General features: G+C 41.3%; 1 protein-coding gene and 2 non-coding genes across 3 annotated transcripts; all 3 read left to right on the top strand.

Moving 5' to 3' along the window:
- The first annotated feature begins 412 nt into the window (after positions 1-412).
- On the top strand, positions 413-1734 carry LOC125536227 (cytochrome c oxidase subunit 3). The gene has a single exon (XM_048699410.1). It carries the CDS (start codon positions 834-836, stop codon positions 1674-1676), a length of 843 nt encoding a protein of 280 aa, XP_048555367.1. The 5' UTR covers positions 413-833; the 3' UTR covers positions 1677-1734.
- Positions 1735-4097: 2363 nt separating this feature from the next.
- Positions 4098-4171, top strand: TRNAM-CAU. The gene has a single exon. It is a non-coding gene; the product is annotated as a tRNA-Met (tRNA).
- A 130-nt stretch (positions 4172-4301) lies between these two features.
- On the top strand, positions 4302-4375 carry TRNAN-GUU. The gene has a single exon. It is a non-coding gene; the product is annotated as a tRNA-Asn (tRNA).
- The last annotated feature ends 13093 nt before the right edge of the window (positions 4376-17468 follow it).

Genomic DNA, 17468 nt, shown 5'->3' with positions numbered 1-17468 from the left:
CCGGACGGTTCCTCCGCTAGGTTATTGAGTTGGCTCCCCCGTTATTCTTCATCAGACAACACACACTTAATGGAAAAACGAGGTATCTTTTTGGAAAACTTCTCTACTTACGACTTTGTTAGCGCTTTGAGGGCTTTACTATGTTCTCTGAAATCTTGTATAAATAAGAAAGAAGTCTTTCTCAGGAGATGACTCTGCTGATACCGAGTTTCAATGCAAAATGGCTCCCGCTTCTTCTGAAAGAAAACAGGGGAAAAATCAATATGGAGCCGTCAGAGGTTTATCTGGCCGATATGACTTCCTGAAATTCTTTCCAGATAAAAACCAAAAATGGAGGGGTTGTGGCTTTGGCTCCAGGCTCAAACTCTATCTTGTGGTAGACTGCCCTCCTAGGGAGCGCTTGGGAAACTAACTTGTGGGGCATGACATCCCAAATTCATCATTTACATTAGGAATTTCCTGACAAAAAGTCTTATGTGTATTGGATCCGCTCTTCTGTTAGCATGAACACATGAATGAGATTCTTCTTATTCTTCCTAACATGAAATTTTGCATAGAATGATTGTTCATGTTCACGCCGCTGAGGTTGTTCCCACCATTGAAGTAAGAGTCTGGGTGTGTTTTTCTTACTAATACGGAGAGGGTTCCGAATGATAAAAACCAATCCAAAACTTCTTCGTTTCGTTGGTAGAACCCACGCCAACTCTTTTCTCTAAATAATAGATAGATCTTTTGATAGTCTCACTTCTATCAATGCAATGAAAGAACTATCCCTTCCTATTTGTTTGTCCTAATGAGACAAAAAAGAGCCTCCTTCTTTACCACTTTAGGGGATGGGGGTGAAGGGGGGTTTACATACAACCGGGGCAAAGTGGTTTATGATTGAATCTCAGAGGCATTCTTATCATTTGGTAGATCCAAGTCCATGGCCTATTTCGGGTTCACTCGGAGCTTTGGCAACCACCGTAGGAGGTGTGATGTACATGCACTCATTTCAAGGGGGTGCAACACTTCTCAGTTTGGGCCTAATATTTCTCCTTTATACCATGTTCGTATGGTGGCGGGATGTTCTACGTGAATCCACGTTGGAAGGGCATCATACAAAAGCTGTACAATTAGGACCTCGATATGGTTCTATTCTCTTCATAGTCTCGGAGGTTATGTTCCTTTTTGCTTTTTTTTGGGCTTCTTCTCATTCTTCTTTGGCACCTACGGTAGAGATCGGAGGTATTTGGCCCCCAAAAGGGATTGGGGTTTTAGATCCTTGGGAAATCCCTCTTCTTAATACCCCTATTCTCCCTTCATCCGGAGCTGCCGTAACTTGGGCTCATCATGCTATACTCGCGGGGAAGGAAAAACGAGCAGTTTACGCTTTAGTAGCAACCGTTTCACTGGCTCTAGTATCCACTGGCTTTCAAGGAATGGAATATTACCAAGCACCCTCCACTATTTCGGATAGTATTTATGGTTCTACCTTTTTCTTAGCAACTGGCTTTCATGGTTTTCATGTGATTATAGGTACTCTTTTCTTGATCGTATGTGGTATTCGCCAATATCTTGGTCATCTGACCAAGAAGCATCACGTTGGCTTTGAAGCAGCTGCATGGTACTGGCATTTTGTAGACGTGGTTCGGTTATTCCCATTTGTCTCTATCTATTGGTGGGGAGGTATATGAAAGAAGGGAACGAATAAGTGGATTGAGGAATAAAAGCTCGAAGACAAAGAGAACTTCTCCGGGTACTCAAGATATTGTGTTTGGAGAGGTGTAGATTGTAGATTCCAGCCGAGAAGACCAGGAAAAGATAAGGATAAAGAATGTCATATATCTCAGGAGCTAGATCACTTCCCGATGAACAAGTCAGAATTGCCTCAACAAAAATGGATGGAATTGGACCGAAAAAAGCCATTCAGCTTCGTTATCGATTAGGTATCAGGTGCATAAAAAGGAAATCAAGTTTGGGAAATGCCACCAAGGAAATGATTTATGGACCATAGTCATTGCTAGATCTCTTATTGCTTTATTTTCCTGCATCCGGACAAGAAGATCTATTTCTCCCTTCGGGGTGACGCTAGCTGAACTTACTTAGAAATGGTCAATTTTGCCTGCCTTGGAGTAATGATTCCACCATTGGATCTTAGAAACGGAGAAGTCGAGGTCGAAGCCTATCATCAAGGCTATCTACAAATAAAGCATAATCGGAAATGAGCAAATACAAATAAACAAGATCCGGAAGAGTTTCCGCTTTCGCACGCACCTGGACCGCTGGATTATGTTGAAGAATAAGACCTCGCCATGGCAGACTCTAGCTTAAAGGTAATGAGCTGATGAAACCAGAGCAAGAGAGGCACCGAAGCAACTCGAGAGATACTTTCTTTGAAATCGGGATTTTGGGGGTCTCAATTGGAAGGCAAGGTAGCGCTACTGAATCCCCGTCGTACTGAAGCTGCTCCTCTCGCTCTCGATAAAGACAAGGAGGTCATGAAGGAGCTGGAGGGGAAACGTGGGGAGGATGGGCTGGAACCTGAAAACGCTTGCTTGCGCCCCACCCCGGCCCTATCTTGCTCCAGCTTTACGGGGGTGATCGACGACGGCCACGCCGGGGAGATGAACGTCTCTTCAGGTATGAGATTATGTGGGAGACTTGAGCGCGTGTTGGACTCGCCCTACTATGGACATGAGATACATCTGGTCCCACTACCCCGTGTCATATTTAAAAGCTGGATCTTGTTGTTCATGGCCCCATTTCTCACTGCACTTAAAACAGAGCCCCCGGGTGTGTCGATATGTATGGAGGGCCGAATTCTTGTTGGCGTTGAGTGTACTAAGTCTAAGATCTGCTTACCCGTGTGTCCTAAGATACTGCTGCTTTCCTTGTAGCCATGTCTGAAGCAAACAGTGCCTGGGTAAGCTAGTTGATCCCACCCGAGAGCTCTAGCGATTCGTATAAGTGTTGGTTTGTCGACTAAGCAGTCGCCTTAGGAGCACGTCGTCAGTATCACACTTGTTATTCGCAAAATCTACCTTCCAAACGATTTCCAGAGGATCGAGCAAGAAAAGGAGATAGTCAATCTCTGTTTGAACCCGGTTGCTTTCTGTGCAGAGATGTTTGCTCGTGTCTGTCTTCCGGGTCATCTATAGAGGCTTCTGTTTGGATATAAAAACGGACGTATAGGTAGCTTTTAAGGTGATGTATCGTCTGCGGTTCTTCCCGTTGTACATCAATCGTTCACTAAATCGATGAGGAAGGTGAAAGTTGGGCCATCGACTGGGAAGCAAGCATGAAGGAAGAACTCTGGACTTTGGTTTCAAGCTGAACTATTTACTTCTTCTTAAACAATTTATTGCTTTCCATTCCACTGCTTCTGCACAAAGCCAACGAGCTTCAAACTTATTGCTACTTCCACTCCGTGAAGATTCTTGGTCGTCGTAGTAACACGTATCAAGCACCAGTTGAAAGACCCATTCTAGCTTAAAATCAGTCTTCTACACGATTCCTTATTTAGGAGCTTCCTGTGGTGAATTGGGATACCTAAGTATTTGAAAGCTACAGATACACCAAAAAGGTGGGCATATTGAGTCTCGAACTGCTTGCTTTATGCGGCTCAACTATTGCCAGTCAGTACGGATGCATTGGTACTCCGATCCGATATCATAACTTTATTCAATCTCATATCCAGATCCAGATTGGGAGCACGGTCGCGAGTCTGCACCTAAGGTTCCTCGCCTCTCGTGGGGAACGTATTGCATTTTATGCATTCTACCCCGCTTCAATGATTGCTATTGCCCTGCTTTTCTGACTCTTCTCTGCTTCTGAACTTGCCTGCTCTGTTTCTTCAGGTTCAGAGTTAACACCTTCAGGCGATCTTCCAAACTATAATTGTATTTGCCAACTGGAATTCGGGAAGTAGTAGCAAGGACGAGATTTCTTGCATTTTAGTACTCGAAAGGATGGATAATTCAATACTGAACTGCCCGAATCAACCTGAATCAAAAAATGATTTCTCGAATTTTAGTATAGAAAGCAGATCGAAAACCCCTATTTAATTAGTTCTTTCGAGTCACTCACTGAAGAGGGAAAGAAAGATCAGGGGAAGAAGCGGGGTAGAGGAATTGGTCAACTCATCAGGCTCATGACCTGAAGACTGCAGGTTCGAATCCTGTCCCCGCCTTATCACACGTCAGACAGATACTCAGGATCCGAGTCCTGATCACTTGTTTTTTAATCCCTATTGTTATGGAAAGTGTTGCTATGTCAAATCGAGATTATGTGGGTGTTCAGCTTATTAAGCAATTCGTTCGTCCTCAATAGCTCAGTTCGGTAGAGCGATCGGCTGTTAACTGATTGGTCGTAGGTTCGAATCCTACTTGGGGAGATTTGATTCATTCTTTAATGTAAGAATAAAGAATGGAATTAAAGGGCTTGCTTTGACCCTTAGGAGTAGAGTAGGTAACCCGTTTGCTATCCTTATTTCTATTTCTATTGCATTTTCTATCTCATTGTATCACATTGTGTTCTACGATTCCACTTCGACAAAAGGAAAGAGCATACCTAAGTTCAATAGCTTTACGTCCGCTATCCCGATCATGATTTTCCTACCCTCAGGGGGAAAGTAAAGGCCCTTTCTTACTCGAAAGTCGTTCCAATCAAGGCAAGAGCCAGAAGTAGACCGACTTGTAGATCGGGTAGCAATAGGCTATGACATAGCTCACTTTACCAAGAACATAGGGCGTAAGATCAAGAGGTTCTTCCACCGAAAGATGGGGATCCTGTCTCTCCACAAGGGTTCCCTTTCTATCGAACTGGCCTTGGCGAGTCGCTTTAATTCCACTGGAGGGTTGTAGCTAGACCAATTCTCTACATTGTTATTATTGTCCTCCCGACCGATCGATCACATCCTAAACTCTGTATGTCAAGCTAAGAGTAACCATAGTCTCAGCAAATAGATAGTCTCCTTCCTTTGTTACTGGTCTTCTTATAATGCCGGGCCACGCCCAGAAGTTTCCCTAAGTGACATGGCTAATAGGAATATTACAGATTTACTCAGCGTCCATTTTTTATTCCCGTCCATATCTGTTACGGTTTGTTTCCTAGAGCAGCACTTAGGTGCAGTTGGAAAATAAACCACTTTCAACACCCGGGCGCTAAGAGACATAGGATCTTGTAGAATCCGCCAGGCTTGCCTAGCCAAGATAGCCAGATTCTCAATTTCAGTGTCTCTAAATCCCATGCCTCCCTTATACTTCGGCATCGTCATCAAGTCCGACGAGACCCATGCCGTCTTCCTTCCTTTCTACTAAACAGAATTTGACCCTATTTCAGTACCACTTGATAAGCCCGGATCTGTCTGACCAATAGGAGATAGGCAGAAGAACAGCGCTAAGGATAGTTACTGAAAGGCAAGGCTTATATGAATGTGCTTTCTAACAGTCTTAGTCGATTGAAAGAAAGGATTGCTATCCAAGCACGATAATAAGAATATAGATAGAGCCTCTATAACTCGAGCAAATGCCATGAGTGAGACTCTAGGACTTTCAGCGTTCATCCTATTTATGATAAAGCGTGTACTGATGTAGTCGGCGAGCATCCCATGCTAGAGCAGAAGAGGTTCTTTCTAAATCGGAGTATCGGGACTCATTGAACTTCTTGCACATAAGATTCAAATTAGAGTGTTGAATTCAGATACCGTTTTTGGGATCGATCTTCCTTTCGGGTCATATATGGATGTTATCGAGAATGAATACCGCCCTGAGGTAGTGTTGTTTCTCTTTCCAGAGCAGTATAAGAAAATATCGTCGTTACTTTTCAGGTTGTCCGTGGTTGTGCCTGAAGTTGACGGTCGGTATACTCGCCAAGCCTACCACTTTGAGATATGTGCTCTAAATGGGAGGTATGGACAACCGCATGAGATTTATGTAGTGCATGAGTTGTTGTGGGGGAGTCAACCGATCTCTAACCAGATCTAGAAAAAGAGGTAGCTATGGTCGAGTATCCGATCTCTAACCAGCCTTCGGTGCCTCTCGAATAGGATTTGTCGTAGACATGTGCCAATGACGCTTCCTCGTCACATGTTGATACAAGTAAGATTGAGGGTAGAACCTTTCCCCTCGCGTAGTAGCGAATTCTATAAACGGATTGTTCTATTTCTAAATCATTTTAGGAATGAATGAGAATTGTGTATGCATTGTACCTCGCCTTAAAGGTCTATTTTCTCAGAAAAGCGGTTTGAACATATAGAGAATATGTTTTCTAGCACGAGCGAAATGAACATCACTGATCCAATACAAGATCAGACAGATTCAAACACCCGGCAGAAAAAACCCTTCTCTGGACATTGTATTGTAACAAGACTCCCGTCTAACCAATATAGTTCCACTCTTCATGGCAGTCTGCTTGCCGCACTTCTGATGTTAAGATCCTTCAATCTTTTTAAAACAGAGGAGGGGGATGGCTCATACCACCGCCGGCAACCCAAACTACAGATAAGGAGGTTGCAGCCTTAAATCATAAACAATAATAACGTTGAAAGCAGGCGGACTATCTGCAGTATAGTGATTCTTTATTGTGTCAAACCCTTAGAGAATCAAAGTGGTTTCAAACCGCACCTATAATAGACTACACTATACAACGTCCCGCCCTTAAGTGAAGGATGTGGGCATACCTTGATTGGTAATAGCCTACATGCAGGCTGTGTGGAGAGAAAGCTGACGTTAGATGACGACTCTAGTATAGTCTCAGAATACAGAATTCTCGACAAATTATGCCTCGAACTATATGTCCGAATTCCCCCTCAACGAATTATGTGGCACCCTTTAAGAGTATAAATCTCTTGCTTATAAATTCCAGGTGTAAAATAGCTTGTAAATTCATTAGGTAAAACATAGTTTTATAATATGCCCTCTTTCAGTATTGTATAAGGGGTAGTGTTACAGGTATAATCACGTTTGTAGTGATAAAGGTTGCAATCATGATTGCTAGTCCAATCGAAGCCATACGTTCTTTTTGAGCCAGATGCTCCATATCATATTGATTAACCTCAACTATTCGGCAAAAAGGTTCACAAGAAGGTTTATAATTGTTATAAACTATCTCCACGACATCTTCAGTCATCCAGTATGTGATTTTATTATAACCCTCTACTACGGAACTATAATGTTTGAATGGCTCGAACAAGTGGAGCTTCGTATCCTCTAGTGGTAGAGTAAGTGGATCTTGTGCACTAAATTTGTACCAAACAACTACCCCGATCCCTAATAAAACAAGGACATGGAAAGTGCAGAAACTACCCCCCTCGAATTTATGTGCATATGCCCTTGTTGTAACTTGAACTAATAGTCTTGTGTACCCTTCAGCAAATAGGGATTTCACCCTAGAACCATAATATGTGTTATGGATCTCATTTCACGACAGAGTTAACTTGTTTATACTCACTAAACCTAAAGAATTCATTATTCTATTCAAATTATTAACCGAATAATACCTATTTCTAATGGTAGACCACGGAATGGTCGAAGATGCAGGCCAATTTGCAAAAAGGGCAGAGTTTTGTCAAACAATAACAATTTCTTAGGTGCCTTTACTATGCAAGTATTCGGTCTATCAAAAACAGTGTAATCAAAAGCACTTCCAGCTACGCGATGACTGATATCAAACTGGTATTTAGTAAAATACTCCCCTAAATACAGATAGATTATATAAGCTATCACAATTTCAGTTTCATATAGAGCAGCCCAACCTTGTATAGCACCTCCGAGAGCACACAATAAATCGATTAACGAAGCCCATGTCGCACTAATATCGATGATTTGATAATGTTTCAGAGCAGATATACATTGACAGCTAATTTTGTGGATTAAACTGTTGATCTTTGAACAATGAACGAAGATATTATTCATCTTCCCTAATGAAGTAGCGGAAGTATCTGACCCAGTTGAACCGTCATCACCACCGTATGCCCCCGATCCAAGGAAGATTCCTATAGCAATCAAATCCTCTTTACTAACTATAGCAAAACCTTTACCCTTTTCACTAGAAGTCGATTTGATCTCCATCTCTACTTCTTCTATGTCATCTCGCTTATTAGACGCTGAATGATTACTATCAATAATATATACCTCATTAGATATTGAATCTATATTATTCACACTGTAAGCGATTAATAACTTGAATATCCACCGCTAAAAAGGGGATAAAATGAAGGAAACAAAAGCGAAATGACTCAAAAATTGTCTCCCCACTCTGTTTATGAGACCTGTATACCTACGACGAATACTCAGCCACCACTATATAAGAAAACACCTCTTTCTGCTTCTGGTAGTTATGCCAGGTATTTCAGAAATCTACTTATTGATAATAGGAGAGTTTATGAACCGTATGAGATGATACCAGAAATGGGGGCATTTAATGATTTCAACGGTTGGCTGAAGAAACTAAGCACGGCTAAACCGAAGTGCTGTGGCGTGGAGATTTCTAGTGCGTCACACTCGTTATCTTTGAGTGGCTATAGTGGTTATGAACGAAAATTCATTAGGTTTATGGAGCGTAATCACGATTTCATTTATAAGACTAGCTGTTTCGGTTACACTGAAAGGGCAAATCCTCATCTAGGAAATCCTGATGTCGTGAGGGAAATCAATTTTAATGAGAGAAAGTCTTGGCAGGAATTCGGGCGGAACCCAACATTTATATGGCATATGGCATATTTGAATCATCTCATGTGTTTAAGAACGATGAAGGAAATATTTTGGGATAAAGGAGTCTTTGATCGTCGTATTCCTGAATATAACATAGCGATACAACACTTGCATAATGAACTATCACACCAATTGCACTGGTTCCGGATGCATAGGGGTATCAATGCTCTAGCGATGAAGACTAAAGCCCTTGTCATAATGGATAATACGTCTGTGGGTTACAAATACGTGTATGGGAATCTACTCGCAAGTGTCCAGTTAGGCTGTTGTGGGACTATGACATTGTTGAGTATCACACAAGGTGATGCTGCGATTCTGGAACTCATATCAGGGATGGGTAATTTCATGGAAATTATGAGAAATTCTGAACCATTTCTAGGGTGGGCGACGGGTGGATCGTTATTAATTTCGTGGGAGAATATGCATTCAGATCTTATGGATCCTCCCACTGTAAGGGATGACATCCCTCATATCATATACGACAAAAACATCAACGACGGCCCCTTTGATGGCAGGATCGAAGATGGGGAGGGCGGCATACCTCTCCCTCCAGCAGCAGATGGTGGGGGTGAGGGTCCCGTGCCCGATAGCAATAGTAATAATGTGGGTTGGGGGAGTATTCTCATCGGATTTGGTCTAATAATTGGTGGAGTATGCATTGGGACTGGTGTAGTTCCTCCAGACCTAAATCTCTCAGAAATTCTCAGCAACATATTGAAAGGAGGGAACGAATAATACAATGATTATGAGGCAAAAACAGATGAGGATGCAGTTTCAAATTCAATCAATTAGGACAGGTATTTCAGGAATAATTAGTATGGGAATGGATGGAAGCAATTCTAGAGTTTCTGATATCTTATATAGCATAAATAGGAATGGTAGTAGGAGCTATTGTATATACCTGAATAGTAGACCCGCATATCGGTTAGCGTCAACAGTAGAGACAATGTATAATAGCGACCCAAAGGGATGGGAGAGTCGGGGAGTCCTCCGTTTCCGTATGGAGCGTGCCGTTAAAGCAATTTTAGCTAATCCTTATGTGTTATCAAACATAGAGTGTTGTTCTCTAACAAAAATTCCTCACGCCTTCGAGGCTCTCCTCCATGGTGAATATAGATGAGGGTATTCACACCAATATTATGATGCGGAAACCCAAACTACTAAAGTTTGGAGAGCGGGGTGTGGCGTAGATTTACTAGTATTGATGGCACTATCAAAACATCTATTGGAATTGATAGGTCACCCGCACAACATTTACGAGTTGGAAGATCTTGAGGAAGCTCACTATTCTTATATTAGTAAGATGTCAACGAATGTAAGAAGAGTGTACAAGATTGGCTTCTCATTATGGAATGTGAAGAAGTATACTCTTCAGAAAGTTGTGTTAAGCTATGTAGATGGGTTGAGTAGCATGGAAGAAGCGCTGATCGGAATGTTGTTAAACAACCCCTTTTACTATCAGGATAAAGGGTGGGATGCGTCATGGGAGTATGTCCCAGAGATAGGAGAAATCTCTCGGGTGCTATTTCACGTTTACTTGAGGGCGCAATTTGACTCGAAGATATGGAAGGAATATCCAGGAGTTAGTTACTCACGGTTGGGTAGCGAAGTGATTATAGTAATCAAGGATGAACCATATATCGATCTGGAATCGTTGTTAGAAGATGTAGGTATTCCTGGGAAAATCGACTATCTCGATGAGGAGAATAGTACAACCCCTTGTCTGGTTTGTACCCCACATGAAAGAAAAGTCATCGTTTTAGCGGATGGGTGTATTGAAGTGGAGAATAGCGAGGATTATTTGTGATAGAAGGCTTCGTTACAATCCTAGCTATGCCATAGGGGTAAATAGCAATGTCGCACATGTTTTTGTTGTTGTTAGATCCACGTCATAGATCTAAAAGATGGCTCCACATGCACAGAGGGTGGTATACCACTTCGTAAATAGAAGAAAGAATGGGAAGATTTGAGATGAACCACATTTCCAAGAGATTGACGTCTACTCCGTGTCCTGTAACCTCGAATCTAGTGGAAAAAGAAAAGGCTAGTTCCACTTCAATGCTGTTATCTGCATCGGGCGATACTCCTTCAACGAGAGTGAGTCGCTTAACACGGAACCACTTTCAGAAGCTTTATTGAGTTCGAGTTTTGATAGTTGCGAAGATCCGAGTTCGGCTACTTACGAAGAAGGGGAGACTACCCTATTCCTCCCCCCACAGACAGACTAGCTAAGCGTGGTAGTTGAGTGAACAGGCTATCAAGAGATTTATGCCCTCTATCTTATAGTGGTAAATAGAAGCCATAGGAATTTCCCCATCTATATACATTCGAACCACTCTTCGTCATATTTCACTCTTCTAGAGGATAAAATACAACGATTTACTCACCCTATTCAGACAATACCTAAACATGGAAGAGAGAGTCGACGATGCCTTCCCATCAACATCCTGCAGCAATCGGCATAACGTCAAACAAGTGTTGTCGATTTGGCAGCGCTCGCTCGTAGGAAGCAAAAACGATCGCGTGCCTCATCCTTTGTCATGACTCTATTCCTAGGTCAAGGGCAAAACGAACCCTATGAGGACATAAGCACAAACCGACTTACCTGGGAGTGTATAAAACCGGGCCCCCGTTTTACACCATAACTCGAGTACCCGATAAATGGAAGGGATAACCTTCCTATGTCAGATGGAGTGTATAGATGACGGGAGGTTGGAGGGCTTGTTAGCACGCCTAGTGTACGGCCTTGTTGAGAAAGGTATAGATCGCCCCTTCTGATATTTATGGTTACATGTTGACATCACCATTCACAATGCTATTATATATCTTTACCGGATAACTCTTACGGGCGAGGGCATTATTGATTTCAACCTAATAGGGCTACTCTAAAACCTACCGATTTATCATTTATCCTGCTCGATGACTAAAGACACATTAAAAACCTCTCAATAAATCCCTTCTTAATATGAAAAAGAAAAAGGGGTGATGATGTGAGGGAAACGATAAAGGATGAGAGAAACACATGTAGGATTAGGTTAGAACCTACATATAGACCCTGTACAGAGCTGTGCATTCATAATAATAATGTGGTTTATAAGGACTGCGCTCCTATCACCTTCATGCAGAGAGTCAGCGTACCAAAGACATAACTAGCAATACACTAAAAATCAATTACGGTTGTTTAGTTAGCGATCCTACTATCAATTAGACGTATTTGACTCGATTGACGGATCCGCTACTTCGACCTCCCCCCCTTCAGCTTCTTAACACGAACAAGAATAAGTTTTCAGGATGTTGCTAACCGTGAAATTAGGTGTTTTCATTTCTGCAAAGTTTTCCTTATAAAAGAGGTCCATCTAGAAATTCATCCAATAGCGTTCTTGTGCTTTTTGCATTATAGCTGCGTACAGCATAATATCATGCATCATATAGTTCACATATTCCTGTTTTTTCTCTACTAGATTGTGTATTGACATCGTCTCGGTGTTACAAGCTTTAGAACTGTGTTGTCGGCAAAACATATCAAGCAACTCATCTTCCTGGATATAACATAAAAGATCATTAAAGTCCCGCACTTTGAAAAGTAATCGGTTATTGACTGCTGAATACACCCTCATATTGGAGATATTATTATATCTCATAAGCGTTGAACATTTGAACTCATGTTTATGATGTATCAAACAATTCCTTAGTGTACGATAACTATCATCTCTATCGAAATTCGTTAAATAAACGTGAATACTCCTTCTTTCATTTTTCACTCTCCTAGTTAAACCGGTCAACAAACTATATACTAACCATCTACCTCCCTCGGTTAGACACTTAGCGAGAAGAGTTGAGTCATTAGCGGAAGAAAACATATGACTATGCTTCAAAACAGATACTTGATTACCTCTAACCTTCATAACAGTTGAGTAGTCAGTGGAAAACATATGATTATCCTTCAAAGCTAGAGGTTGATTAGCTCTAACTATACCAATGCACCTGAATGTGGTATCTTAAACTGCTGATATCTATCTCTATATAAAAGTGTAAGCATATTAACAACAATGACTGGTTTGAGAGTTGGAATGTCCGGAACCTGCTTAACCTTCTTCACATTTTGATTATAGTGAATTTTACAAGGAGAGAAGTCATTCTCATTCCTCTCCGCGACTATTTGATTATAAATCGATCGAATAGAGGGAATTGTGTTGCACGTGTCTGGATATCCGCTCCAAATACTAGGAACCCTCATCCGATTAGAAGGTTTTAGATTAGAGTTCTGAATCGTCAGAGTCTCTTCATCTGGAAGCTTCAGTTGATACTTATCTTGTAGCTTAGTGATGTAGGGGTTTTTCCGAGTATCGGCTATATTTGTTTTCTTTGGCCTTCTCGGTATACTAGAGACTAGGGTTTGTAGTCTTTCTGATATCTCCAATGAGTCATAAAGCATCTTATAAAGATCTGATGAAGATAATCACTCACTAATCTCCTCTCTTTTCGAATGGGGCACTAAAAATCTAAGACCCACTTTATAAACAGGTTTCTTATGATACTTCTCAGCAACTTGGATCATCTCTCTATACACTATATTGATTATATAATCAATCGGGAGGATTTGAGAAGGATCCGATTCATCATAGAGCCAGATGCTCGTTGATGTAGGAAGGGTATCATCAATTTCTGGACAGGAGCCTTTTTCCAAGTATAGCACTGGCACGATGGAAGCTGTCGTAAGATCTCCCTCCTTCAGGATTGGGATTCTTGGATAGATATATTTCTGTAATAGTATATAACATGCAACTGTATGTGCAACCCAATGATTAACCAATGGATAAACAGGTTTATACTCTACGCTAGCTATTGCAATCATACCTTTGACTGTATAATATTTCCATGACGTCAGATCGAAACATTCCTGAGTTCAGTGATAGCCCCAGTATCAATATTCAGAATACTAGTGCAATAGTACTGGAATCTAAGACTTCGTCTCTGGAATAAGTCATTCATGGTATCACCTTATCCTTCTAATTTTGTGGCCAGTTTTGTGGTAAGCGTGATAGATTGAATCAACAAGCAGTAGTGTGATCTGCTGCTTGCGGTCAGTACTACGTGTGATCTCAATCATATTTCATGATGAAGATACCTCTAATGTTCCCACTAGATCTTAGACCCGCTAACCTCCACTCTTGCCTTTCAGTTTATTTCCCGCGATCCTAATCTTTAGTTCCACTTCTGACTGGATGGGAGAAGACCCTCCAAGGTGAGCTGGTTTCGGCCTTGTTTGTGAGCAGCTCCTAACTCACTCGACGGGGTATGATCGGTACTGTTGATAGGTCGATCGGAAAAGAATAAGTTCCAGGACTGAACAGAAAGAAAGTACTCTAACACTTTCTTCGCCATTCTTTTCTATGAGGAGCTCTATTTTTCTAATAAAAATGTAATGCTACCTCCCTACGGCGATTCATAACTAGAAGAACTTGTTGGCACAACCAGACCTTATTAAAGGCCTCGGCCGTCTGATCGACTGAAAGATCTTATCTTGGAATTCTAGTATGGGTCGTCGGCCCTTTCTCCTCCTCAGTAGGTGCAAACCCTGGTTCTGTAAATGATTATAACTGCCTTAGAGCTAGATAAACAAACCTTCTTCTGTTTGAGTATGATGGATGTTACACCCACTACCAGATACAAGCAAAAGCTTTCCAGCTAAGCTAGGAGTCAGAACAAACTCATGAAGCTATCCTTCTTCTTGGATCTCAAGATTCAAATGGAATTTTATCACCCCAGATTTTGGCTTTAATTTCCACTTTATACTTGAGTTAAGCAAGGCACCAGCATGGGAGAGAAGATAGCCCCTCGGGATCACTTACTAGCCGGCCTGCTTGATTTATTTATGAGGTATCCAGATGGCACTGCACCGGCTAGGGAAAGGGAAGCTGATGAGAGGTAAGGGAAAAGTCCATTTAATGAATAGGTTCACTACAGACTGTACTATCTCTAGACCCCCTCTCTATACTCCCTCATAATATATGGATCCCCCGGATAATATTGATCCTCCAACAGCTGACATATCTTATCTAAACTCCCGGAAACCTGGGCATGGCTTTTTCGAACTTAGTTGATTTCGCAAGAAGCAACTTGAAAAGCACAAAGACTACATCTAAACAAACCTTACGTCTTCGTTCGGCTCATTCTTGCTTATCTCACCCTATTTCCTTACTTTAGCTTAGAAGTAGGCATATGGGAAGTTACACAAAGATGACTTATCGGTTGGCCTAAGCTTACTCGATTCCATTCTTTCCAATATCATATACGCCTAGTGAAATGCATCTATCTCCTCTCCTCCCCTTCTTTCTTTTTATCCATTTTATATACCTAGTCGAAGACTACTTCAGATTATAGGGTGGGCTTTTCTACCCATTGACCGGGACCGATCACTGTGTTTGACCGCTCTTGGTATTCAGACCTTGGACTTTTTCGAAATCTACCCTATGCCCCGAAAAGTCTAGGCACCTAAATAAAGTAAAGATGGGATCCCTGACCAATAGATTAAGCTATCCAATGAGTTAGGAACCTTTTTTCTTCCCCCTTCTCTTCTCTACTTTGCTCGAAGGAATACGACGAGCAGTCATCTCCAGCATTCAGGTGGTCCTATCATCTCTATTTCCTCCCGACATTTCCTTCTCTAGTCAGGGAAGCCATAATCAGTCAGTAAGAAGTATATCTATAGGGAGTTTCTAATAAGAGAACTGGATGTGCGAAACTTGTGTCAAGAGGGGTGTAGAAAGGAGAAAAAGCATAGTTCAAACTAGCCTCATCACAAAAAAGCCCATGATCAAATGTCTTCTTTGAGGTGGCACGAAGACGAAAGTAATTAGTTCAACAATGCCGATGATAGAAGGGCTGGGCCTAATTAATTGTTCTGGTATAGAGATGAATGAGAGGATGGAGATAGCGCATTGAATGGTTTGAGGAAGTAGTTAAACAATGATAAAATTTTGCACAGATAATGCAGGATGAAAGTTCGATATGTTCCTAAAAATAATGCTAATTTGAAAGGTAGGAATGTTTATGGTGACCTATGAAATATGAACTCGAAAATGCCAACCTCGAGAGGAGTAGGCGATCTCACTGCATAATGCGAAAGTGCCCGTCTAGTCGAAGTAAGAAATAGCATTAGATATGCTGAAATACAATCTGGTAATGAGCATGAACCTAGTGATAATGTTAATAATGATGTTCATATTGATGCCCAACCTAGTAATGACAATGAAGTAGAGATTGAACCTGCTGTTGATCTTGATAACCCACAATCAAAGAATCAACGTTATGATAAGAGAGACTTTGTTGCTAGGAAGCACGGTAAAGAAAGAGAACCATGGGTTCAGAAACCCATGCCTTTTCCTCCTAAACCATCCAAGAAAAAGGATGATGAGGATTTTGAGCGCTTTGCTGAAATGATTAGACCTATCTTTTTGCGTATGCGTTTGACTGATATGCTTAAAATGAATCCTTATGCTAAATATATGAAAAATTGTTACTAATAAAAGAAAGATACCGGAAGCTGAAATTTCCACCATGCTTGCTAATTATACTTTTAAGGGTGGAATACCAAAGAAACTTGGAGATCCAGGAGTACCAACTATACCATGCTCCATTAAAAGAAACTATGTTAAAACTGCTTTATGTGATCTTGGAGCCGGTGTTAGTGTTATGCCTCTCTCTTTATATCGTAGACTTGATTTGAATAAGTTGACACCTACTGAAATATCTTTGCAAATGGCTGATAAATCAACTGCTATACCTGTCGGTATTTGTGAGGATGTGCCTGTTGTGGTTGCAAACGTTACTATTTTAACGGACTTTGTTATTCTTGATATTCCCGAGGACGATAGTATGTCTATTATTCTAGGAAGATCCTTTTTGAACATTGCAGGGTCTGTTATTGATTGTACCAAAGGCAATGCTACTTTTCATGTTAATGGTAATGAGGATACGATACACTTTCCGAGGAAACAACCTCAAGTCCACAGTATCAATTCTATTGGAAAAATTTCAACTATTACTATTGGAGGTTTTGAATTTCCTCTTCCTACTGTCAAGAAGAAATATGATATTCTTATTGTTGGGGACATGCATATCCCCATTGAGGTAACCTAGTGTTATTCGAAAATTCTCCGGTTTCATGCAATTCGGAATGAGTTTGTTAACAAGACTTGATCAACCTTGTTAGTGGATTCCTTTTGATGAGCATGAGATGGATGAATTTAGAAAACACAACTCTCTGTACCCTCTTTTTACTTTCTGTTATTTATATTAAATAAAGCAAAAATAGTATTTCTGTCTGTTTTCTGAATTATCCATGCAATAAAAAATACCCCGAAAATAAAAGTTCTCCAAATGCCCTAAAATTGAAATATAATTTTTTTTCTGGAATATTTGAGAATATCTGGCACTGAGAACACAACAGGGGGAGCAAGCACCTGGCCACGAGGGTGGAGGGCGCGCCCTACCCCCTAGGCACGCCCCCTGCCTCGTGGGCCCACGGTGACTCCCCTGCACTTATTCCAGCTACCACACACTCCTTCTTCCTCCCAAAAACATCACTAGCCAGCTCAAACCCGAGTCCAAGCTCATCTTGCTACCATTTTTGATCTCCTTGCTCGAAGCTCCATTCACAAAACTGCTTTCGGGGATTGTTCTTTGGTATGTGACTCCTCCAATGGTCCTATTAGTTTTTTTTAGTTCTTTATTCATTGCATATTTTTGCTGCTTAGGTGACCCTGTTCTTGA

The sequence above is a fragment of the Triticum urartu genome, chromosome 2 (genome assembly GCF_003073215.2).
Source record: "Triticum urartu cultivar G1812 chromosome 2, Tu2.1, whole genome shotgun sequence".
NCBI classification, from domain to species: Eukaryota; Viridiplantae; Streptophyta; class Magnoliopsida; order Poales; family Poaceae; genus Triticum; species Triticum urartu.
Note: the sequence above shows the minus strand (reverse complement) of the source record. Positions and strands in the feature narration are given on the sequence as shown.